The sequence below is a fragment of the Salvia splendens genome, chromosome 6 (genome assembly GCF_004379255.2).
Source record: "Salvia splendens isolate huo1 chromosome 6, SspV2, whole genome shotgun sequence".
Classification (NCBI taxonomy): Eukaryota; Viridiplantae; Streptophyta; class Magnoliopsida; order Lamiales; family Lamiaceae; genus Salvia; species Salvia splendens.
In genome coordinates this window covers 13,198,148-13,221,900 of record NC_056037.1, presented here as the reverse complement: position 1 = coordinate 13,221,900, position 23,753 = coordinate 13,198,148, and the positions used below count along the sequence as shown (strand labels likewise).

The following is a 23,753-nucleotide window of genomic DNA, read 5'->3' as shown; positions in this document are numbered from 1 at the left end:
ATGCTGGATAATACTTAGTAGTAAGGCCATCCGCAGTGGGGCGCCCTATGGCGCGCCACGTCAGCATTTTTATCATCCTCCTTCTCCACCTGCAGTGGGGCGCCCTATGGCGTGCCACATCATCAATTTTGTAATATTTACAAAATACATACGAATTAAAAAAAAACTAAAATACATTTAAAATACGAATTTTAAAAACTTCATTCATTTAATAAAAATTAATAAATTACAATGCGAAATAATAAAAAACGCAAACTCAGCGACGGCGGTTACGAGCCCACACTTCTTCAATCATGTCGCTCATGAGCTGCGCATGCTCCTGTTGGTTGCGCATTGAGGCCTGCCTAGATAAAACCTCATCGAAACCTAACGGTAACCCTCTATCGGGTGTCTCGGTTGATGTGCCGGCAGAGCTAGATGCACGGTTGTCGTCATTCCAATCGGTGATGCTTCCGCCTTCACTCTCGACTATCATGTTGTGCATGATTATGCACGCATATATGACATCGGCGATGACTTCCTTGTACCAGAAACGAGCCGGCCCTTTCACAATTGCCCACCGTGATTGGAGCACCCCAAATGCCCGCTCTATATCCTTCCGCGCCGCCTCTTGCTTTTGCGCAAATAAAACCCTCTTCTCACCAATCGGGCAGCCGACCGTCTTTAGGAAAACTGGCCACCGTGGGTAGATGCCGTCGGCCAAGTAGTACCCCATATGGTATTGGCGTCTGTTGGCAGTGAACTCTATGGCCGGGCCGTTGCCGTTACATTGGTCGGTGAAGAGGGTGGACGAGTTGAGGACGTTGATGTCGTTGTTCGACCCGGCTACGCCGAAGTAAGCATGCCAGATCCAAAGCCGATAGTCAGCGATGGCTTCGAAGATCATCGTCAGGTGGCTGCCCTTGTATCCACTTGTGAATTGGCCTCTCCACGCCGTCGGACAGTTCTTCCACTGCCAGTGCATACAGTCGATGCTCCCGAGCATCCCAGGAAACCCGTGCGCCCTCTCGTGCATCTGCATCAGACCCTGGCAATCAGTGGCTGTCGGCTTGCGCAAATATGTGTCGCCATAGGCCTCTACTATCCCCCGACAAAAGTACTTCAGACACTCGCGGCCTGTAGTCTCCCCACAGTGGAGGTACTCGTCAAAAAGGTCCGCCGTGGTGCCGTATGTCAACTGATGAATAGCAGTCGTGCACTTTTGCAATGGTGTAAGGCCGGGTTTCCCGATGCCGTCCTCCCGAAACGTGAAGTATTCTTCACGTGAAGACAATGTACGAACAATGCTGAGAAAAAGGTACCTCGACATTCGAAACCGGCGGCGGAACACAGTCGGGCCCCAACGTGGTTGATCGGCAAAATAGTCTTCAACCAGACGCCTGTGAGCTTCCTCGTGGTTGCGTCGGACATACGTCCTATGTCGAATAGGACGATGGACTTGCTCAGCCGCCGCTGCAGCCGCCGCCTTCTCGCGCTGCATTTGCGAATAGCATGCCGCCATGGCCTCTTCAACGGCTGCATCTAATGCTTCGTCAATCGAACGACCGGAATCAGACGAACTAGAACTATTGGTGTCTTCGCCGGGATTCATTTTCGTTGGAAGAGAATATGTTGAGAGATAGTCGATATGTTCGTATGCACAACTGAATGAGAAACGAGATTTATATAAAAAAATGAAACCGCGTGCCATCGTCCGCGGCCTTCACAATGGGGCGGACGGTGTCGCGGACGATGGCCATCGTCCGCGACGTCCGCAATGGAGCGGACGATGGCCATCGTCCGCGGTTTAAGTCTCGCCCGAAGCATAGGCCGCGACTATCGTCCGCGGCCTATGCCGCACACCCATAGTGGGGGCGGACGATGAATGGCGCGGACGATGCGCGCCATCAGGCGTGCCATCGTCTGCCCATTGCGGATGGTCTAAATGATTTTATTTTGTTAGGTAGAGATTGTAGCTCGTAAAAAATGGAACCTATGAGTAAAAAAATTGTAAATGAGGTGAGGTGGGGAGAGGATATATGAGACGTACTCTAAAATTAAATAATATTTGAAGCGACACATATTTTAATACATAATTGATAAAATAAAAAAAAACTAAAATTAAAAATTTGGATTACTAAATTGGGATAGAGGGGGTATAGTTTTAAAGGACGAACTAAAATAAAAGTACTTGATAATTTTAAGGGATGGAGGTATTATATTAGAAAATAAAACAATAATTCTAGTGAATACAAATATACAATATCTATCACAATTGTTCTTCTCAAATCTTCAATTTGCTCCTTATTCAATGTTTAACAATACTATATTGTGAAAAGTACCTACCACCCCACCTATAGTTCACTCTACGCTAAAATAGAAAACAACTTTGCTCACATGCGTCAAAATATTTTTTACTTTTACTTTTCCTTTTCCTTAATAGCAATATCATTCCTTTTCCTTAATAGCAATATCAATATCAATATGCCAATTACTGCGCTACATAGACATTGATCAATCCTTTTTGTCTGATTGGCCCGCTATTTATAAATAAATCTATAAAACATATTTATTAAATATGCAAACCATATTTTGATTGGTTAGATCTAATCAAATAAATAGACCTTCGACCATCAACTACCTAACGTTTGAGGTTGAGGCATTTTTTTAATACCAAAAAAAAAAACTTTTTATTCCATGTTGAGTTACTCCTATGAAAGCACCAGATGTTAAGAGTTTCACCCTCCCAACTCGCTGGCAACCAAGATTGACGGCAACAAAGTAAATGGCGCCCCTGATACGATCGGCGGCTCAAGAACGTTCGGCTGTGCGCGGGATTCGTTCCCGCCGGGCAGGCGACGTCTAGGGTTTGTGATTTCAACGAGAAGTTGGGCCAATAATAATATTCATTCATGCTTGGAATTATGAACAAAGGCCTATTTATATTCTAAGGACCCTATGGTTGGTTCGACCTTCCTAGACATCTCGGGAAAGAACCAACAAAGAAAACCTGAAACGGAGTTTATAATACGCTCGACTCAACGAAAAATAAAATAACGAAAAACACTAATATTCTGAAAAAAAAAACAAAATAACAACGAAAAACAAAAGAAATAAAACATTAACTTTCAAGAGCTTATTTGGAAACAAAATCGCCCAATCTCTCAGGCGGGCGTCGATTCCTTCTCGGCTTCGTTGCTGCGATGGATGGTTGCAGTGGCTCATCTTCATGCACACCCCGGTTCTCATCTAACTCCACCGGCTCGCCTTCTACCCGTTCACAGTCAGGTTGATGTAAGATCGTATCAGTCGCATCGCGTTTTACTAATTGAGCCTTTTTAGGCCTAATTCAATGTTTGCTTCATATCTTCCATGAATAGTTATTTTAATTTATCCATATCTTCCTAAACTTAGTGAAAATAAGGAAAAGATCAACTCATGGAAATGCACCCATCCATTGTCAGAGAATATTCGACGTTAAAATTTCATTTGGTAGGTGGACTCTTTTTAGTCAATTAATGTATTAAAAAAATATCTGAATTTATCTATAAATACAAACTACCAATCTTGATATTATGTTAATTTCTTTCTCTTTGTTTTCTTCAAAATCATATGCTAAATCTTTTAAATTTAGTTTTTAGATTATGATATCATAGATGAATGACATGCTACATACCTTATATGAGCTCCTTATGTGAGCATCACTCTCGTTTGACGCACGTTTAACGTTGTTTATTTTGATTTATATATTTAGTTTGATTCTAATATATTAAAAAAATATTATTCAAGTTTTTAATTTTACAAAATTCTCAAAAATCAAAGTTCGATTTGATCATTTATTAGTTTATTTGAAATTATAGAGAAAACGAGCAAATCGAACTTTGATTTTTGTGAATTTTATGAAATTAAAAACTTGAATAACATTTTCTAATGTATTAGAATCAAACTAAATATATAAATTGAAATGACAACGTTAAACATGCGTCAAACGAGAGTGATGCCCACATAATGAGCTCACATAAGGTACGTAGCATATCATTCATCTGATGTTATATTAATCATAATCGAATTCATTCTTCTTTTTTTTTATTAAATTGATATGCAAATACTTTGTATTGAGTTTGTAGCTTAATTGAATTGCGCGGTATTTTTCTCATTGTTATTAGGGGTGTCGAAACGGGTACCCGCACCCGATTTTGACCCAAAAGTTAGTCCCGATACAGGTCCCGCAGTTAGTCGGGTATTACCCGATACCCGAGTCAGGTATCCCGCACCCGACACCACGGGTACCCGACCCGAAATATTTTTTTTGAAATCTTATTTTTTTAAAATATTATTTGTATATTTTAGGTGCTTTTTTAAAAATACTACTTGCTAAATGTAATAGTCTCACTTAAAACTTTTTTTAATTATTTAATTTTGTTGAGAATTGAGATCAAGCCATGTAATCTTTGATTCGTTGTCTTCGTCTATTTCTAATTTTTAAGTTAAAATTCTTAATCTTTTATATTGTTACACTTATACATCTAAATTCAAGAATAAATAAGGAATTAGATGATTAAATAATCATATGAGCTGCACAAATGCTCATTTGAATAAAGTTTAAGAATAATTGAGAACTTATATTTTAATTTTTTTTAATATTTGCTTTAAATAATCATATGAGCTAATCCAAATGCCACATGTATATCGGGTATTTTCGGGACTATCGGGATTACCCGGTCGGGTATCGGGATACCCGATACCCGCAAAACCCAAAATTATTATACCCGACCCCACCCCGTTTCCCGATTCCGTCGGGTAACGGGGACCCGATACCGGCGGGTATCGGGTCGGGTTCGGGATTATCCGTTACCCGCTACCCGTTTCGACACCCCCTACTTATTATTATGTACGAATATAAAATATTTTTAATTTTCAAATATTGCGTACACCATTTAAATATAATAAAAATTGATGTTGTTGATAGTATAAACCTAAGGGATAAGATTAAACAACAAATATAAAAAATAAAAATAAATATAAAATTATTTTAGTATTGGTGTTATATGGTTTTTATTGAAAGTATTTTCCTGAAAAATTAAAAACCAAGTTTTGTGCAATAAAAACCAAGAGACACAAGTCAGACAGAAAGCGGTGGGAATGAAAAGACTGATTTCGTTTATAAATAATACTAATGGGGAATTTCGAATTTTACAATTTGGGAAGAAATCTGCTAACCTTCTGTCGGAATCAGAGTTTTCAACTACCGCAAAAGGTAATTCACCATCCTAGACGCATGGCATTTCCATTTCTAGTTTCTAGGAAGGGTTTCTCGGTTCGGATTGCGTCGAAATTCAATCTACCTGCTCAACTGATTTCATTTTCCATTTGGCTTTAGAAGATTCAATCTTTATACTCAGCCGATTTGATTTTCCACTTCAACGACTTGAGCTTGGATCTGTTTGATTACTTGGGCTGTTTATATTCTGTGCATATCCCAATTTTGAGTTAGGGATTTTCACATCGTTAGGTTAATGGGGCATGTTCATCGGATGATCGGATTGCCTACTTCTTCAGCAACTTTAGCTTTCTAAGCTGATTGCCTTTTTGTTTGATTCCGGTTATTGGATATGTTTGTCGAGAGGGCATTGTGTTTATTATGAAATTCTTGGTTTTTTCATGCTTGAATAACTTGGTAATGTTTAATTATCTCAGCTGAATGGGAGCTAGTTAGGGTTCCAAGCTCTTGGAACAAGATTTTGGGCGTTGGGTTCAGTGGGAGGAGTAGTGTTTGAATGTTTTTGCAATGATTGAATTGGGGGAGGCATCTGAACCCGGGTCCAGACTGATGACTTGCAGATTGGTGAGAAGTGGTTCGTTTGGTGAGGATGAGCGCTTTCTCCGGCAGGTGAGCTACGGGGCAAGCGGAGCTAGGAATACTAGTCCTCTTGGCCGATTGGGGTCAAGGAATACAAGCCCTTCTAGGCAGAAAGTCGTTAAGACGAAGCCCCGGGGTTTGGATGAAGAAACTGTGACAACGTTTTGTAAATCTGCTCAGCCAGATGTTCACATGGAGGATAACATATGGGCTATGCTACCAGAGGATTTGTTGAATGAGATTTTGGCTAGAATTCCGCCCTTTATGATGTTTAGGCTCCGTTCTGTTTGCAAAAGATGGAACTCGATTTTGCAGGATAATAGCTTTCTGATGTTTCACTCACAGGTGCCATCTCACGGGCCTTGCCTTCTGACTTATTGGAGGAATCCTCAGACTCCTCAGTGCTCTGTGTTTAGCTTGCCGTTGAAGCAGTGGTTCAGGATTCCGTTTAATTTTCTACCACCATGGGCGTTCTGGTTGGTTGGCTCTTCTGGGGGTCTGGTGTGTTTCTCGGGATTGGATGGCACGACTTTCAAGACGTTAGTTTGCAATCCGTTAACTCAAACTTGGAGGACTTTGCCAAGTTTGCATTTTAATCAGCAGAGACAGTTAATTATGGTTGTTGATAGGAAGAATCGATTGTTTAAAGTCATAGCCACTAGTGATATTTATGGGGACAAGTCGTTGCCCACTGAAGTATACGACTCAAAGCTAGACAAATGGTCGCTTCACCAAACCATGCCTGCTGTAAACCTATGCTCCTCGAAGATGGCTTTCTGCGACTCAAGGTTGTATCTGGAGACTCTTTCACCACTCGGTCTAATGATGTACAGGCTTGATACAGGCCACTGGGAGCACATACCTGCAAAATTTCCCCGGTCTTTGTTGGATGGATATTTGGTGGCTGGGACTAAGAAACGCCTGTTTCTAGTTGGAAGAATTGGGTTGTACAGTACTCTACAGAGTATGAGGATTTGGGAGCTCGATCATACAAAATTTGTATGGGTTGAGGTCAGTAGGATGCCACCAAGGTTCTTTCGGGCTCTTTTGAGACTCTCAGCGGAGAGATTTGAATGCTTCGGGCAGGATAACTTGATATGCTTCACATCGTGGAACCAAGGGAAAGGTCTTCTATACGACGTGGACAAGAAGGTGTGGTCTTGGATTGCTGGATGCGATCTTCAATCCTACAACAGCCAGGTCTGCTTCTACGAGCCCAGATTTGATTCAACGATATACTGATGAGCAGATCCACATTCTATACATCCCCTTTTGATCTGCATCCCATGACCAAAAAAGACTCACTCTCATCAATTCTGACATGTTCATGATTGCTGAAACCGGCCGTCGATCATGTTCTTCAAGGAACCAATTTTCGATTGAGTAGCTCCGCTCCCTTGCAAACAGATCAAGTCAAGTTGACATATTGTAAACTACTCATCCCATATCTTTGTTGTATATCTATGCGATGAGCCATTTTTATAGTTGTGGAACTCTTCTTGTCGATATACTGCTTTCCTTTCCTTTCCTTTCCTTTTTTGGTGTTGTGATAAATCTACATAGTTCACAAATAGTTTGTGACACATCGTCAGCTTCTTTGCACTCTGAAGATTAGCCGGTGATAAAATTGCATTGCTACATACAACAAGACATTGATATAATGGGTTTATTTCTTATTGACCAGAATTTGACCAAATTTTGCGTTTTTTTTCAATAATTTACCCTTTATTTTATTTAGATGCATCAATAATCTGTAGTGTGTACAAAGTGATTATTTTTGAATCACTGAATAGTAGACTATAAATGCCATTTGTAAATAGTTATAAATATCATTAGGTAAGAAAACGTTGTTTGGATATGGAGATCATTTTAAAATTATGGTTACCGAGAAAACGTGAGTTGGGTAGAGCGTTTCTTCGTTACAAAACTGTCAAAAAGTCTGCCCCTATACTCAGTAACCTAGAGCAAACGGAAGTAGCTGAAGATCTGCTCTCCAAATTCCGACTTACTCAAGAAAAATGGTAACGACAAATCACATTCCTCCTGACGTTATCCTTTTTCCTTTTTTCTGATCGTATCGAGATCTAATTGTGCTAGGATCGTCTTTCCGTTTACTTAATTAATTTATTTCAATTTGTTTATAAGGCGCCGTCAGCGAAACCGATCTCCAGCCCAGTTCCAGATGCGTGGTACCCCACTCTCGCCGTACTTCTGCTCGCCTTCGGCCTTGCCATCACCGCCTCTTTCTTCATGTAAGAACCGATTTCAAGCGTTTTTGGGGGTTTATATTTGATCATTTTTAACCGCTATCATCGGAATTGGTTCTGAATTTTATGTATGTGCTAATTTTACACTGATTCCTGTATAATGTTTTGATCTTGCTGAGATGCGCAGTATTTGTGTCCTATACCTTCGAATATTTGAGATTTTTTTCTGAATTTTTGAAACGCTAAATCTAGTAATGTGTCCGTCACAGAATTTTAATGGTGAAGAGTCCTGGATCAGTGGTTTATGGTGTGTGTGTGTGTTTATTTTTCTTTCAAAATTGTACTTTGTGTATGTGTGTGAGAGAGAATTTTAATGGTGAAGGGTCCTGGATCAAAATTGAATTTGCAATGGCTTGGACAAAAAAGCCTTCTTTCTGCATTCATTTTCCTGATTATCCAGCTTCATGAGCCTTATGTCTCGGTGGTTTAATGTTTCTTCAATAATATAGCACCTATAGAAAGAATATAATTAAAAACCACAAAATATAGTACTATAAGGAGAATAAAGAGAACTTCGTGCAATAATAGAATTTTGAAGCTGTGCTTTCTTGAAACTCCCAATTTGTTGTTCTTCCTTAAATTATGACTGACGTTTGATAAGTATTAACTGCCATCCCCCAATGCAGTTTGTTTTCATTCCCAGCCTTTTCTCTGATTTAGCAATATTTTGTGTACGGATGAAGAAAATTGGTATTTAAATTTCTACCATGTGGAATTGTGTCCATAACTAATTTTCCAAGCATGGTGGCATTCAAATGCTTCCTTCTGATGCTTCGGTCGCAAGTGTCCAGTTATTTATTTGACTTCATCTTCTTATTTGGGTGAAATGGTTTCATGTTGCATGGGGGGACGGATATGCTAAAGCTCAGGAAATGTTCAGCCAAATTGAAATGATATCATAAAGTATGACTTCATAGTTTGATGACAAATGAGACAATAGTGTGATTACAATCAGCATTGTTACTGTAAATTGTTTCCTCTTCATTAATCTTAACAAGAAAAAAACCACTCAAAACCATTTCTTTGGTGCCCTATTTCATTTCTGAGCAGCGTATGGTACTTATTTGTTCCTTATATCTTGCAGTTATGAAGCTACTTCCTCTAGGAAAAATCGCAATCTTGCAAAGGAATTGACTACTGGTGCGGTTGCATCAGTTTTCCTGGTAATTTTTGTAAAGAATTTGCTTTTACTCAATCTCTGTGATTGGTGTTGGTAACATTATGTGTAATTTTTCAGGGTTTTGGATCTCTGTTCTTGCTGCTCTCTTCTGGTGTCTATGTTTGAGTCTTAACATAAAAAGTAGGACAGTGCACGAGGTTTCACATCCTTATGGCTTTTTCTCACATTCTGAACCTAAACTGAGGTTGGCTCAAGTTTTGATGTCCAGCGAGACCGTTTATCATTTGTGGTACTAAATTCAGATGGTATTAAAACGTAGATCATTTGGTTCACAGTCATGTGTTGAAGTGTTGTGTGTTCTTAGCTCTCTTTTTTGACGGGGAATCACGCAATGAGGAGTGTCATACTTTTCAGGGATTCACTTTCATTCCCCCTCAAAATACCAAATTAATTGGGAAATGAAACCACTTTTTCCTTTTAACTTGTTGGTTGCTGTCCAGATGTGCCTACTGTACTGGGTAAATACCGCTCATGTGGAATAACCTTTAATCATAGGCTACTTTTGATAATTGAAGAAAGATTTCATGTGGCGAAGTCAGCTGTGCTAGTGGGCCGTTGGAGGGTCTCTGGTCTCTCGGTGCACAAACCAGTTGGGTTGCCGTTCAAACTCCAACTTTTGCACCGTGCACTCTTGACCTATTTTAAATCCATCTTTCTATGCAAACTCAACGGAATGGTCAAATAACCAATTTATAGGAATATAGATGATAATAACAAGCTAAAATCAAGCAATAACAATCAAATCATGCTAATTCTAAAGCTTAGAAACATGTAAAATTCATGTGGATCATGCCTCTCTCCTTCTTTGTTGCTTGAACCTTCTCTCATCAGAAATCTTTCCTAGGGTTTCCATAATGTATTTTATCCCTATCTTTTAGTCATCTATTTATTAAAAAAATTTACAAGTTAAAGTTAAGAACATGGATTGTGAGCTTTGTAATCACATTTGAACTGAACTCATGCGTAAAGGGATGGTTATGGAGTACTAGTTTATAACCTTTTGTAAGTTAATTGTTTCTAAGTTTGATTTATTTTGGATATAATCCGAACTTCAACGCTTTTCAGTTTATAAACTTTTTACTTTTTGGTTCATTTGTCATGAACATTTGATTTTGTTTTAGTTTATATGCTCAACTTTGATTTATTTTTGTATGGCATGAACTTTTAAGAATTTTTTACTCAAATAAAAATTTAAAAAATTGCTGCAAAAAGTGTGACTAAATATTTGTGTGGAGCCGAGTAGGAGTAGTCTGATTGGACAGAAGAGAGTTAAGAGCATCCGCAATGCCGCCCTTTCTGGCGGACGTCGGAGAGGCTTCGGGGAAGGGCGCGCGGGACGTCCAGCATTGGGGCGGAGAGGGGCGGACACGCCCGTGGCTTGCGGACATGGGAGGGGCGTGGTCGTCGCGGGACGTCCGTGCCAACGTCCGCCATTGCGGCGACGCGCAAACGTCCGGCGCGGACTTTCCATTTTTTAATTTTAATTTTTTTTATAAATCTATATATACGGCTCGTTGCACTGGCGACGGGGACGACGAGAAGTGAGAAGGGGTCGCATTTGTCGAAGCTAGGGGGTTGTATTTTTCTTGTTTCAAAATAATGTATTTTTTAAGATAATTATGTATGTTTTTTTGTTTTTAATGAAGTTGTAGCATTTTTTCCATATTCGTGTCGAAATTTTAATTCCGTAAATTACATAATTGTGAATTTGTGAATTTGTGAATTTTTTTAATTGCGGGAAGTCCTTGGGGATGTCCGTCATTGTGCAGTGAGATGTCTTTATGACGTGGCAGTGCAGTGAGAGATCCTTATGACGTGGCATGAGGGATTTTTTAGGGAAGTCCGTCGGGAAGGGCGGAGGGACATCCGCAGCATTGCGGATGCCCTAAGCGCAAAGAGAATGAGAAGACTATACCATGTGGACTCCAATGATTTTAGGAGTATTGGGTTCAAACGCACATCTCATAAATATTCCAAATTGTTTAGTAGGTTACGAACATGCGTCCATGAACATCTCAAATAAGTCTTTTTACATCATAACATTCTCTAAACGCACATCTCAAAGGAACGATGTTCAACTACATATCACCTCAAATATTTTGCCATTCTAGAGGAGAAATTGAAGCATGATTTGTAATCATAGTTTTTTAAATCCTAATTGTGTAACTTTTAAAATTCAATAAAATTCTTTTTTAGCTCATTCTCATGCGAGTTAAACTGAGATATTTAAATATGTATGAAAAAAGAAAATAAGCAATGTTGAAAAAGTAATTACTCCAACGGTAAAAACAAAGTAGTAGGAGTGGGCATTGAAGAAGATGCTTTAAATAGCGGTGACCAATTCAGAAAATCAAATAAGGGGGGAAACCCAAAACCCAAACACACAAAGCTTCAGAACCAAAAATGGAAACCACTCCGCCTCCCACCGAGCCCAGGAAGCGCGGCAGGCCGAAGGGATCCACCAAGGCCAAGGCCGACAAGGACAAAGACGCTGCCTCCGCCGGCACTACTCCCTCCCGAATGAGAGGCTCTGCCGGTGACAAGAGGAACTCCGCCGTTGACGAGGGTTACGCCCACTGGAAGCAACTCGTCCCCGTGCTTTATGACTGGCTCGCCTCTCACAATCTTGTCTGGCCCTCTCTCTCCTGCCGGTACGCCTCAAACATTCCCATTTTCTCCCCCTTTTTTGTGTTTAGGGTTTTGTTCCGAGACTTTTGGTTTTACTGGAGCTGGCGCTTAAATAATTAAACTTTTGGTGGCTTGTGTTTTCTCTGAGTGGACATGTCAAACAATGCTTAAAGATTTTTGGTGACCTTGTTTTTTTTCTTTTCCCTTTGTCATGTTTCTGGGTTTTAGTCAGTCGTAAGGAGTCTTACTCTTCAAATCCCTTTTATTTTATGTTCTAGTGTTAATGCTTGCAGGTTTCCAAAGGAATTTTATGTGATCATGGTCGATCTCTGATTAAAGCATTTATTCTTTTTTCTGTATTACTATTAGCATAAAAATATTAACTTTCATGTTTGCAGCTGGGGTCCTGTTCTTGAGCGAGGAACTTACAAGACCAAACAACGCCTTTACCTGTCTGAACAGGTGAACTTTCTATATTACACATTTTTGCTATTGCTTATTTGATATATTCAGCTGTAGTTAATTCTATTAATGAGGTCAAAAGTGTACAAGCAGCACAGGAAGGCCTAAGTGTGTTGCTTGAGCTGAGCCTATGTTTTTTCTTTCCCCCACCCTTTATTGTCTTCTCCATTTTACAGATTATTCTTTCAGTTTATCTTTCTTCCTGGTGGTTATTGTTTGCTTTTCTTTTTTCTCCAGTACATTCTTATCAAATGTTTCTCTTTTAAGTTTGATGCAATTGCAATGAAATGGAAAAGCTGTGAATATAAACGTTATAACTTTGTTAATATATTATTGGATTATCCTGTTTTTTCTTGTAAAACTACAATAACAAATTTACAACTAACGTTTTTATAAAATTTCATGCTTAGTGTCAGTCAAGCACTCAATTCTTTTGCGCTCTGTATTTGTATCTAGGCCTCTGCCCCAACCCTTAGCATATTGTTTCAGTCTGTTTGGGGTTTGGTATGACCTTCTTGAATAAAATTTATTTGTGTCATTTGTTGTTTAAAATAACTGCTATAACCCTTCAATGTTTGTCTTCAATAGCAGTTTCTATCATATTCAGTGACCGGATCTAATGCATGTCCTTCATGTTGTTAAACAGACCGACCATACGCAGCCGAACACCTTGATCATAGCAAATTGTGAGGTTGTCAGGCCACGTGTTGCTGCAGAAAGTCATATAGCCAATGTATATATACTCTGTACACTTTCTGCATCTCAAATATTTATGGATTGCACTTCACTTTTTTTTATTGATCTTATTTCTTGTATTCTTTGGTTACTAGTTCAATGAAGATGCACGCTCGCCATATGTAAAGAAGTACAAAACTATATTACATCCAGGAGAGGTATGACTTAAGCTCAAAATACTGACATACTTGCTCATTTTTACTTTTTCATTCCCCTTTGTCCTAAAGCTAACTTTTTCATACAATTAATATGTGAACATTAAAAGTTTCCCTTTTTCTTTTTGGCACATGTTTTCCGAAAGTGGCGTTCAGTAAGTTAAGTGGAGATAAAATAAAGTGGATAAGTAACGTGAGAATTAAATAGGAGAGAAAATAGAGGGAGAGAGAGATTAAAAGAGTTGATTTTTTGCTAAAAAATGAAATGACTCATTTAACTTGGGATGACGAAAAAATGAATACAAGTTGATTAATTTTGGATGGAGAGGGTATTTGATTTCCTATAACTATAAGAAATTTTCTTATTCTCAAAGGCACTTGATAGAAGATGCATACAAAGAATTGCAGACTGCATTCCCAATTAGTTATTTGTCCTTGAACCCATCAATGGCTATAAAGTTCTGATAATTGCTCTGTATTTGGTGTTTTTTCAATTAAATATACTGGTCATTAGAGTTAGTATATGCGTCTTATTCCATTTTTTGTCCTAGCTGCAACTTCAGTATTTTGGTTTGTCTTTTAGAATAAAATTCATTACTGTCTTTTGTAAACTATAATTATCCTCATCTATCTTCATTGCTTTAGTTAATTACATATTTACATACAATATTGTTGTTAATGCTGGTATTTTGGTGTGTTCATTCATTGCTTTGCTGCTTGCTGTAGCACCTGTACTCATTTTGTTGCTAATTTTGTAGGTGAACAGAATCAGGGAGCTGCCCCAGAACAAAAATATAATAGCTACACACACTGATTGTCCTGAAGTAAGTGTCATTTAAGGTTTAGCCTCTCTTTGGATACACATTACATAGATATTTATTTACCACTTGAATTTTGTTATATCAGGTTCTCATTTGGGATGTTGAGGCGCAACCTAATCGGCATGCTGTTCTTGGGGCTGCAGATTCTCGCCCAGATCTGGTGCTTAAAAATTCTTTTATAGTTTTCTCTAAATTAAATGTCTCATTTCTCTCTTGATTTACTTGTGCTTTATGATGTTTCCCAGTTAAATAGTTACCTTGGCTTTGTAATGTGATGCTAGATTCTCTGTTCCTAATCGAGAGCTGTTAATAATTGGAACCTTGTTGCTTTTCCACGCCAGAACAGAGAATTTCTATATATTTTGTTTTAATTACCGAGGGAAATTATTACTCCCTCCGTCCCACAAGAATATGCACTCTTTCCTTTTTAGTCTGTCCCACAAGAATATGCACTTTCCAATTTTGGAAACTCTTTTCACTCTAATGAGGTGGGACTCGTTCCCCACTAACAATACTTTAATTACTTTTTCTCTCTACCTCTCTCTTACTTTCCCAATTTTGCATAAAAACTCGTGCTGAACCCAAAGTGCATATTCTTTGGGGACAGAGGGAGTATCTCTTTATGAGTATCTTTTTATATTCTCTACATTTAATGATTTTGAGGTCATTGAAAATGTAACTTTCCACATTATCAGGTCTTATCTGGACACCAAGACAATGCAGAATTTGCTCTTGCAATGTGCCCAGCCGAACCCTTTGTGCTCTCTGGAGGTACAAAGTGTTTCACATATTTCTTGGGATTTTCTTTGTAGAGACTATAATTTTGAGTTCTTTTACAGGGAAGGATAAATCTGTTGTGCTGTGGAGTATCCAGGATCATGTTTCGACACTTGCCAGCGATGGAACTCAGTCTGCAGAATCTGCTAGTTCAATTGTAAAGGCTGCTGATAATTCTACAGTTGGCCCACGTGGAATCTTCCAAGGCCACACTGATACTGTTGAGGATGTCCAGTTTTGTCCATCAAGGTAATACTCCTTGATCTTGAAGGGTATGCTGAATATTGTATGTATACAAGTATTTATGTTTCTCTTTACTTAGAAAATTTATTCATATAAATATCTTGTCTTTCTGTTTTGTGCGGTATGTTTTAATAATTGATTTGAGATTCCTTTCCCTCAATTGCATATGTTCCTATTATGTTACTGCTTCTCCGCATTATACAATAACAGTAATTGTTATCTGATTTCTCATTGCTGAGGTGGTATATTCATTTCATTTTGTAGCTCTCAGCAATTTTGTAGTGTTGGAGATGATTCTTGTTTGATACTGTGGGACGCAAGGATTGGAAGCGATCCGGTTGTTAAGGTTGGGTGGTCATTTTCTCAATTTCCTTTTATCTTCGTACTTATTGTGTTTTCTTTTTCATAAGAAACTATATTTTTTGGGCAGCATTTAGTTGGACCTCGTGAGTCAGTTTGTCTTGATTGCATAATTACTCTTTTAACACATAACCCATAAAGAGATTTGATGGTTCTGAAGTAGCTGAAGTAGATCAAATATTAGTGTTGTAGATTGTCTTGAGTGTAACCGGTTAGACTTACTTTCCATCGAAACCAGTTTTCTAGACTCTAGATGAGTTGTAAACATTTTTAATTAGGATGATCTGAGTGGATATTTTATGAACTTTCCGCATTTGTCATTTTCTTTTGACTTTTTGCAGTTTCTCGGCATATGCTGTGTATTCAGAAAGAACGCAATCCCTCTGAAAAAGAAAAAGAAAAAGAAAAGAAAAGATTGAACCATTGAATGCAATCCACTTGTTTCCCTATTTTAGATTGGATATTCATTTGAATTGCTTGTTTATGCAGTGTTCTGTTAACATTTCCTTCATTTTATGTTTGTTGTGTGAGTTTTATATCACACCTAGTTCCACTAATCCAAGCAACATTGTGCATTGCTGGTGCTACTAGTATAATCTTGAATTAGCTATCAAGCTGGACCTTGATATATGTCTTTTTTCTCAATAACTTATAACAGAGTGGTGACTTTATTTGGGTCATATGCCACACACATCTAATTTTACTGTGAACTTTAATCTCCCTTTACTTTTCTTGGTGGGATTTGAAAGGACTGATAAGAAATGTGATGAATTGTGCGATCAATAGGTATTGGATTTACATTGAAATGCTTGTAGAAAATTGATGTTCCATTACATGTCGATGACATATTTGCTTATCATAAACCCATATTGCAAAAAATTATCCTTTGGATTCTCTTTCCTGTTTAATAATATGGTCCGCTGCTTCTACACTGTATTGTCTCCACAGCTTTATTCTCACATTTATAACCATTTACATTTGAAACTTTTGGCTCGTGCAATATCCTGATGCTGCACCTAACCATAGTATTGACCAGAGATGCTGAAACTCTAGCACAATCATGACTGCCTCCCAATCTTCCAAATTCTATGAACTTAAAATTGGATCAGGTTGTGTTATGGTGAAATCTAAGGGTGGGTGATTATGTTTTTGGTGGAACTAAGGAAGAAATAGTTTGAGTTGTATTATTAAGTAAAACCCAGCCAATCTTATCACTAATGAGTTCTAGAAGATACAGTGTTGAAAGAATCTGGAGATTATACTTTCTTTGGTAGTTGTCTCCAAGTAAAGATAATTCTATTAGTTCATTGGATTCTTCTGTACCCTGAGATGTTACTCAAATTATAGGTCGAGAAGGCACACAATGCTGATCTTCATTGCGTAGATTGGAACTCTCACGATGAGAATTATATTCTAACTGGGTATGTAAGCATTTGAAATACGCTTATGTTGGTTGGTGAGTTCTATGCTTCATTCTTCTGCTAACTGAACTCATCATGATTTTACTTTGTTCCACTATGTATTTCAGGTCTGCTGATAATACAGTTTGCATGTTTGACCGCCGTAACATAACAGCCAATGGAATAGGATCTCCTGTTCATAAATTTGCAGGTCACAAAGCAGCTGTTCTTTGTGTCCAGGTAATAAATTTTTGTGTAATTGTACCATATGATGATGAATCTGGTATGTTTCCATCTCCTAATACAACTAAATATTTGCAAATCCTAGTGGTCACCTGACAAATGCTCTGTATTTGGGAGCTCGGCAGAAGATGGCTTGCTAAATATCTGGGACTATGAGAAGGTAGGTTTTTAGATGATATTTTTCAATATAAATAATAAATATAAATATATAATGCTAATCCACATATGGACTGTTTCATTGAAGTAACAAAAATGGAGATAACTTTATTATTATTTCAAATCATAAAAGTGCTTCTTGTTTTTACTTTGCTCTTTGGTTATTAATATGCTATACACTATTGTGCAGGTTGGTCAAAAGGACACAGGGTCGAAATCCCCTGGTACTCCAGCAGGGTTGTTTTTCCAACATGCTGGGCACAGGTAAATGCCCTTAAGTTATGATAATGAATTGATACCCAAACCTAGTATGCATTTCTATTACTTTTGTGATGCTGTCTCTTATATATGATTGATATATTGTGAGCACGATTATCAACACATTCGCATGCGTGCTCTTTTGTAATCCTCTTCCCAACTCTAGACAAGTATCTGTTTTCTTCTATTTGATGACTATTGTATGTAGGAGAGGAAAATAATCATGTATTAATCTTAAAATTAGTTTCTCAATGTTAATGAAGTTTCCCCTCAATAACTTAAATATGACTAGTAATTGACCACTAGAAACATCAACTGTGTTTGATGGATAAGATCTTATATGAAAGAAACAATGAATTGTTATTTCTTTGAACTTAAAAGATGGCTTATACTTTCTAGAAGTTCTTGTTGGAGAGGTGAATACAAATCAGGTTCAACACAGTGGTCAAAACTCTCTTCTATGATACTCAAGAAATTATAGGCTGTTCTCAGATAGTTGCTATGTAAAAAAAGGGATGGTAGTTGTATAGGGTGAAAAATAATTTACTCTGAATTAATGAATGTGTAATGTTGAAGCACTCAGCTAGATGTATCAGAAAGCAACATGAAACTCATAAAATTTGAAAATTTTCACTCACACTGTTAGATCCTTTGCCATGGTTCACTGTTTCTAAGCTTTATTTTGTCAAATAAGACCAATAAGTTATTTTATCTTTAATGATGGTAATTTTGGCTTTCAGGGATAAGGTTGTTGACTTCCACTGGAATGCTCATGATCCGTGGACGATTGTTAGCGTATCTGATGATGGGGAATTCTCCGGTGGGGGTGGTACTCTGCAGGTATCATATTGTTTCACAGTTACCATATCTTCTAACTGTCTTGCTAGGGGGTAGTTGAATTTTCGTCGTTAATAAATCTCAACTACCAAAGAATTTTTGCTTTCCCACCAGTGCTGTTAAAAAGCGCCTGGGGCGCGGGGTGCCAGCTGAATCGCCCTGGGGTGGCTGGGGATAGCCATATTCACTGGGCGAACCTGGGGTGCTCAGAAAATCACAAGTGTTTCTCTTCAAATAGCATCAACTGAAATCTAAATCAAACTAAGCAAAAATCTAATTAGGATTGTTAGGAAAGAAATAGAAGAGAAAAATGCAGTGAGTGAATTCCCGTTACACTTGTGGAGCTTCGTTGTTGTGAGCCTGCGGCTGTCCCACGGCTTCTTCTTTGTTTCTTCAAGGTGGAATGAGAATGGAGAGTATAGAGAGAGAATGACATTTGGTGATAGTGTTAGAGTTGTGAATGGTGTTTACTTTTCTTTTGTAGAGTTGGAAATTAGTTCTAGGCCTCTCCCATCACCCCTTCCTTAAATGTAGATTAGTGAGCAAGATAAGATCTTCAGAGTGGCCAGTTTACCCCTTGGCTGATCACAGTCGGTTATGAACATAGCTAGACGTTCGCACTGGGCAGTTTGTCAACGCTTAGTCAATTCAGCTCAATTCCTCGAGTTTTTGACCGCCATTTTCAACCTCATGCTTCCATGCCTTGAGCTTCCACTTCTTCCAAATTCGTACACCAAAACACTGATAGTGTAGATTACATCCAATTTAAATTTAAGCTCAAATCTCTAAAAAAAGGTGCAACAAATACATGCTATCACTAGGCTTAAAAATCTGACCTGTCCTGCATTATATTACGTTTTATAGATGTGGCGTATGACTGATCTTCTGTACCGTCCCAAAGATGAAGTTCTGACCGAGCTTCAGAAATTCAAAGACCATGTGATTGAGTGCTCCAAGACTTCTTGATGTGGTCGTGGTTCAGGTTATGATGTTAGTTTTTTTTTCATGAATGTTGTGTTGTTTTGTAGTATTTTTCAGAACAAATCTCACCCTAATTGTTGGTTGGTTTAGGTACTACTGTGGATGTTAAAAGTAGGCTTTAGTTGAATTAATCTATTTATCAGACATTTTATCGTATGAGACATCATTCTGTTGAATATTTAAAAGTGAAGTGGATCAGTGGATTTGTGTTATTATCTGGCCTTATGTGGGTAAAAATATTTCTAGGGCCGTTTGTTCATTTGATTTTGTGGTACTATATTCCTAGCTATACTTGCTACTTGTATGCGAGTGTTAGTTTTCTAGTCCGTCTTATTTTCATGTGTTTGATGTATTAAGTGCTGACCAAATAGATGGATTAATTAGTTTAAGGGCATTAAGAAAATTGAAATGATAATAATTGATTTACACGAGACTTATTAGGATGCATAAAATACCACAATAGCTCTAAAACACCTATTGTGAGATTTTTGACACACACAAGTGCACCTACATACATATTTTTGCCTTCTTTATCTTCCGGTCCTCTCTCCTAAATTTGAATTTTACACCTTATGATAAACAATTTTAACATTAATTCCAACAAAATTTTAGATTTGATTTTTTCTGTTGATGTATATTACAGATGAAATAAATAATACATCTATAATATTAATCCGATACAGATAAATATATGCGGCGAGAATAATGTAAGTACATAAATCTTAATAATCGAGTAGTTAAGTAAGTACTTGAAATTTAATGTCTTGAAGTATTTCCCTGTGCCTTCCCAAAGAATCAAAGGCATGCTTGCTTTCATGATTTAGTGCTCTATTCAAGTATATGTGGATATCTATGTTTTACTCCCTATGGACCTATGTTCCATAGTAGTAGAGTCATTTTGCCATTTTAGTACTTTCATAGTAATGAAGTCATTTATTTTTTTTAGTAAAAGTCAATATATTTCTTCTCATTTACTTTTCCCTCTCTCTTACTTTATTCTCTCTACTTTTTCTCCTCTCCTACTTTATTATCTTTTTATTTAATACATTACACACAATTTTTTATAATCTTCGTTCCGGAAAGAAATGCCTCACTACTATGAACGAAGGGAGTATGCCACTGCATGGTAGATTTGGGATATTAAGAACCTAAATGGTTTTCCAAAACTTCAAACCCAACTGAGAGTTTGTGAAGAGACGACTCTCTTATGGCGAATGAGAATACAGACTAAAGGATGGTGCCCAGACTTCCCTTACGCACCATGTCTCTTGATGGATAACTTGGAAATATTAGGACCTGGAGGGGTGCACGGAAACACGATAATGTATGTCCGTATGATTGCGATGGCAGGTAGATCTTAGCTCTGGGTTGGTGTTTGTTTTTGGTACTTAGAGCCCTGACGTAATTGTTTATGGTCATACTTTTTTCTTGTTGTTAGCTTATTAGATGAAACTTGTTCTCGTGGTTGAGGATTGTCTCCCACGGCTTGCCTCCTTATGATTTGAGCATTTTTTACATTTATAAAAAAAAACAAAACAAAACAATGACTTAGAGTTGAAGCTTAAATCCCTTGAAGTGAAAACCATAGATCCTATTATTAGACACCCGTCAAATCCTCCCATATATGTTTTACTTATTTATTTTGTGTAAAAGATGTTCTCTTTGTTATTCTTTTCATACTTTATTTGAGTACTTTTTAAAGTTAGGATTGAAGCGAACATGATAACATACTTTTAGGAATTATATTATAATCTTGAAATTCTCCAACGCAATTCGCTAATAACGATAGAGATGTCGTTGTTGTATTTGGTATCAATGAAGCTACCTATCTTTTTTAATCAGTTTATTATGTTTACTTTTTGGGCAAATTAAAGTAGTTTTCATTGCATATGATGAAGGTGAAGCCAATTTAGATTTCCCAAATCACAACATGAGCCAAACTATACTTATTTAACAACTAATTGGTCGTTAAAAGACAAGCCATAAAAGAATAAGCGATAAATGTGATTCGACATTTCGATTACTGAAATAATATAAATGGATTCAAAGTACAAAATTGTATTCATGACAGACCAAAGCAAATAAGAGCATCCACAACCGTGCTCTTGCCAGCGGCACGGTTGTGGGCCCGGGCGGTACTATTCATGCCTGCTCTCTGGCAAGAGCACAATACCCACAACTGTGCTCTTCCGCAAGGACGAGTACAATTAATATAAAATTCAATTAAACAAAAACATTTCCATAATATTAAAATTCATTTAAAAACCACAATAAATATTATAAATTACAAATAAAATTAAAAATTACATAATTAAAATCCTAAAAATTAAAAATTACATAATTAAACTCCTAAAAATTAAAAATTACATAATTAAACTCATAAAATTGAGATTTAGAGAGTTGTTTAGTATAGTGTCATTTTTTGTGTTTGAAATGAGAGTATTTATAGATGAAAGTATGAATTTTGGGGTAAAAATAATGAAAAATAAATAAATTAAAAGTGTGGAAAAAATGGATATATTTTATTAGGAAGTGAGAAATTTTTTTTTTTATTAATTTTGAATTTTTCAGATTTTTTCGATTTTATTAAAAAAATAATAATAAAAAATGATAAATCAACGGGCCAATCAGAAGCTGCCACGTCGCCACCTCGTGCTCTTGCCGCTGGCACGGACGTGCTCTTAGCTAAGAGCACCACCCTGCCAGCGGCAGGGCGCATCAACGGACGAGCTCCATCCTTGCCAGCGGCAAGGACGGCGGTGAGCATGCTGCTCACCGCTGCGGATGGTCTAAAGTTAGATGGACACGTGTCGACCAAGCATTGGTGGATAACTAAATCTTCGACTTAGGGGTATTAATGTTTTAATTTATTTCTCTCTATTAAGGAGATGATTAATTATGGAACGGCAAATATCATTAAGTACTATATTAAATGAATTAACACTTAAATATCACACTCCCTTAGAGGGGCTATTTGTGTGTCTTCATTGTTCAGATTTGTGGAGCTACAAATAAAAAATCTTATTTAACTTAGTTAAGATTATGGATAAAATAGTAGTATATTTGTATTTTTATGGGTACGAAAATTTGATTGATACCTCTATATATACAATTATCCTTCTTTCATATTAGGTCCGACAACTATGCACTACCGTAATCTTATTTTCAATAATGCTATGAAGCTACACTCACATCACCTAATTTGGCTAGTTTAATAGGCCATCACAAGAAAAATATTTTAATGATCACTGGTACGAAATTTAAGAAATGTAGAAAGAATCAACAGTATAGCTAGTGAAAATAAAACGTGTCAAATATAAATCGAAATAAATATGAGTAAATGATAAAAAAACGTCTTCATAGCAATCATATAATATGGTATTATTATCGGCACATGATTCTAGCCTCAACAAAATTACCTTTCAAGCATTGTTTCTCCTATTATATTTTATCTAATTAATCTATTTCCTATATTGGGACGATATTTAAAACTAGTATCAGCTTCATTTAAATCAAAATATACATTATAAATTCCTACACACATAAGAAGAAGGAAATTAGCATATTCATCTTATATATTAATTCTCTCTTAGTTTTTCATAACTAATCTTTGGAATGCACCCTTATGCTTGATTACATACAGGTATGTATACATTCAGTTGATTTTTAGTCATCTCTCACAACTCTTTACAAATTTTGATACTTACAATAATTAACAAACATATATTCCAGCAGCATGATAAAAATGAGGCCTAAACAGATAAATGCAATGAGCTACAGGCGAGAGATAACATTGGCATATATATTAATCATATTTATGATGATGATGATGGCATTCAACTATAGCAAGGTTTCAAAGTCCTGCTGCTCTTTGGGTCGTCAAATTAGTAAGTATCTATAACATAATCTATATTTTCTAGTCCGGGGATAATTATTTTAATGTAATAATTGTGATAATCTCATCAATTCAGTAATTTAAAACTGCCAATATAATATACTGATTGATGAGTTTATCACAGTTATCACATTAATCTAGTTATCATTCTAACGCGGGCATGACAGGCCATAGCAGAATGAAGAACTATTCCAACTATAGATGCGAAGCGTACGAATTCACGGGCGACATACGCCTACAGGGAAGCTCGGCCACCGTTTTCATAGGATCACCGATCGACGAAAACATCCCCCACGAAATAAAACCATACGCCAGGAAATATGACTCCCCGGGCATGGTAGCCATCTCTTCCGTCCAAATAAAGGCAGCGCCCCCCGAAAAACTCCCGGTCTGCACCAAAACCCTAGACGCCCCGGGCATCCTCTTCTCCACCGGAGGATACACGCACAACTACTTCCACAGCATCACCGACGTGATGGTCCCGCTCTTCGCCACCTCCCAGCGCTTCAACCGCGA

General features: G+C 37.4%; 3 protein-coding genes across 3 annotated transcripts; all 3 read left to right on the top strand.

Annotated features, from left to right (window-relative positions):
- The first annotated feature begins 5,105 nt into the window (after positions 1-5,105).
- On the top strand, positions 5,106-7,422 carry LOC121809477 (F-box/kelch-repeat protein At5g15710-like). The gene is made up of 2 exons (XM_042210123.1): positions 5,106-5,236; positions 5,677-7,422. Exon 2 carries the CDS (start codon positions 5,768-5,770, stop codon positions 7,079-7,081), a length of 1,314 nt encoding a protein of 437 aa, XP_042066057.1. The 5' UTR covers positions 5,106-5,236; positions 5,677-5,767; the 3' UTR covers positions 7,082-7,422.
- Positions 7,423-7,715: 293 nt separating this feature from the next.
- Positions 7,716-9,707, top strand: LOC121806397 (transmembrane protein 258-like). Its single transcript, XM_042206419.1, has 4 exons — positions 7,716-7,860; positions 7,985-8,091; positions 9,191-9,269; positions 9,344-9,707. Exons 1-4 carry the CDS (start codon positions 7,858-7,860, stop codon positions 9,389-9,391), a joined length of 237 nt encoding a protein of 78 aa, XP_042062353.1. The 5' UTR covers positions 7,716-7,857; the 3' UTR covers positions 9,392-9,707.
- Positions 9,708-11,625: 1,918 nt separating this feature from the next.
- LOC121808503 (WD-40 repeat-containing protein MSI4-like) lies at positions 11,626-19,554 on the top strand. Its single transcript, XM_042209033.1, has 15 exons — positions 11,626-11,937; positions 12,313-12,376; positions 13,023-13,109; positions 13,207-13,269; positions 14,025-14,090; positions 14,173-14,247; positions 14,783-14,858; positions 14,927-15,113; positions 15,372-15,453; positions 16,815-16,888; positions 16,996-17,107; positions 17,196-17,270; positions 17,457-17,530; positions 18,265-18,364; positions 19,226-19,554. Exons 1-15 carry the CDS (start codon positions 11,690-11,692, stop codon positions 19,325-19,327), a joined length of 1,485 nt encoding a protein of 494 aa, XP_042064967.1. The 5' UTR covers positions 11,626-11,689; the 3' UTR covers positions 19,328-19,554.
- The last annotated feature ends 4,199 nt before the right edge of the window (positions 19,555-23,753 follow it).

What these genes read in the sequence shown, in the direction of transcription:
- LOC121809477 (XM_042210123.1), top strand. Translation starts at nt 5,768, where the DNA reads ATGATTGAATTGGGGGAGGCATCTGAACCCGGGTCCAGACTGATGACT.
- LOC121806397 (XM_042206419.1), top strand. An exon ending in ATCACCGCCTCTTTCTTCAT is followed by an intron (nt 8,092 to 9,190) that starts GTAAGAACCGAT and finishes TATATCTTGCAG; the next exon opens with TTATGAAGCTACTTCCTCTA. An exon ending in CGGTTGCATCAGTTTTCCTG is followed by an intron (nt 9,270 to 9,343) that starts GTAATTTTTGTA and finishes GTAATTTTTCAG; the next exon opens with GGTTTTGGATCTCTGTTCTT.
- LOC121808503 (XM_042209033.1), top strand. Translation starts at nt 11,690, where the DNA reads ATGGAAACCACTCCGCCTCCCACCGAGCCCAGGAAGCGCGGCAGGCCG. An exon ending in ACCCTTTGTGCTCTCTGGAG is followed by an intron (nt 14,859 to 14,926) that starts GTACAAAGTGTT and finishes GTTCTTTTACAG; the next exon opens with GGAAGGATAAATCTGTTGTG. An exon ending in ATATCTGGGACTATGAGAAG is followed by an intron (nt 17,271 to 17,456) that starts GTAGGTTTTTAG and finishes ACTATTGTGCAG; the next exon opens with GTTGGTCAAAAGGACACAGG.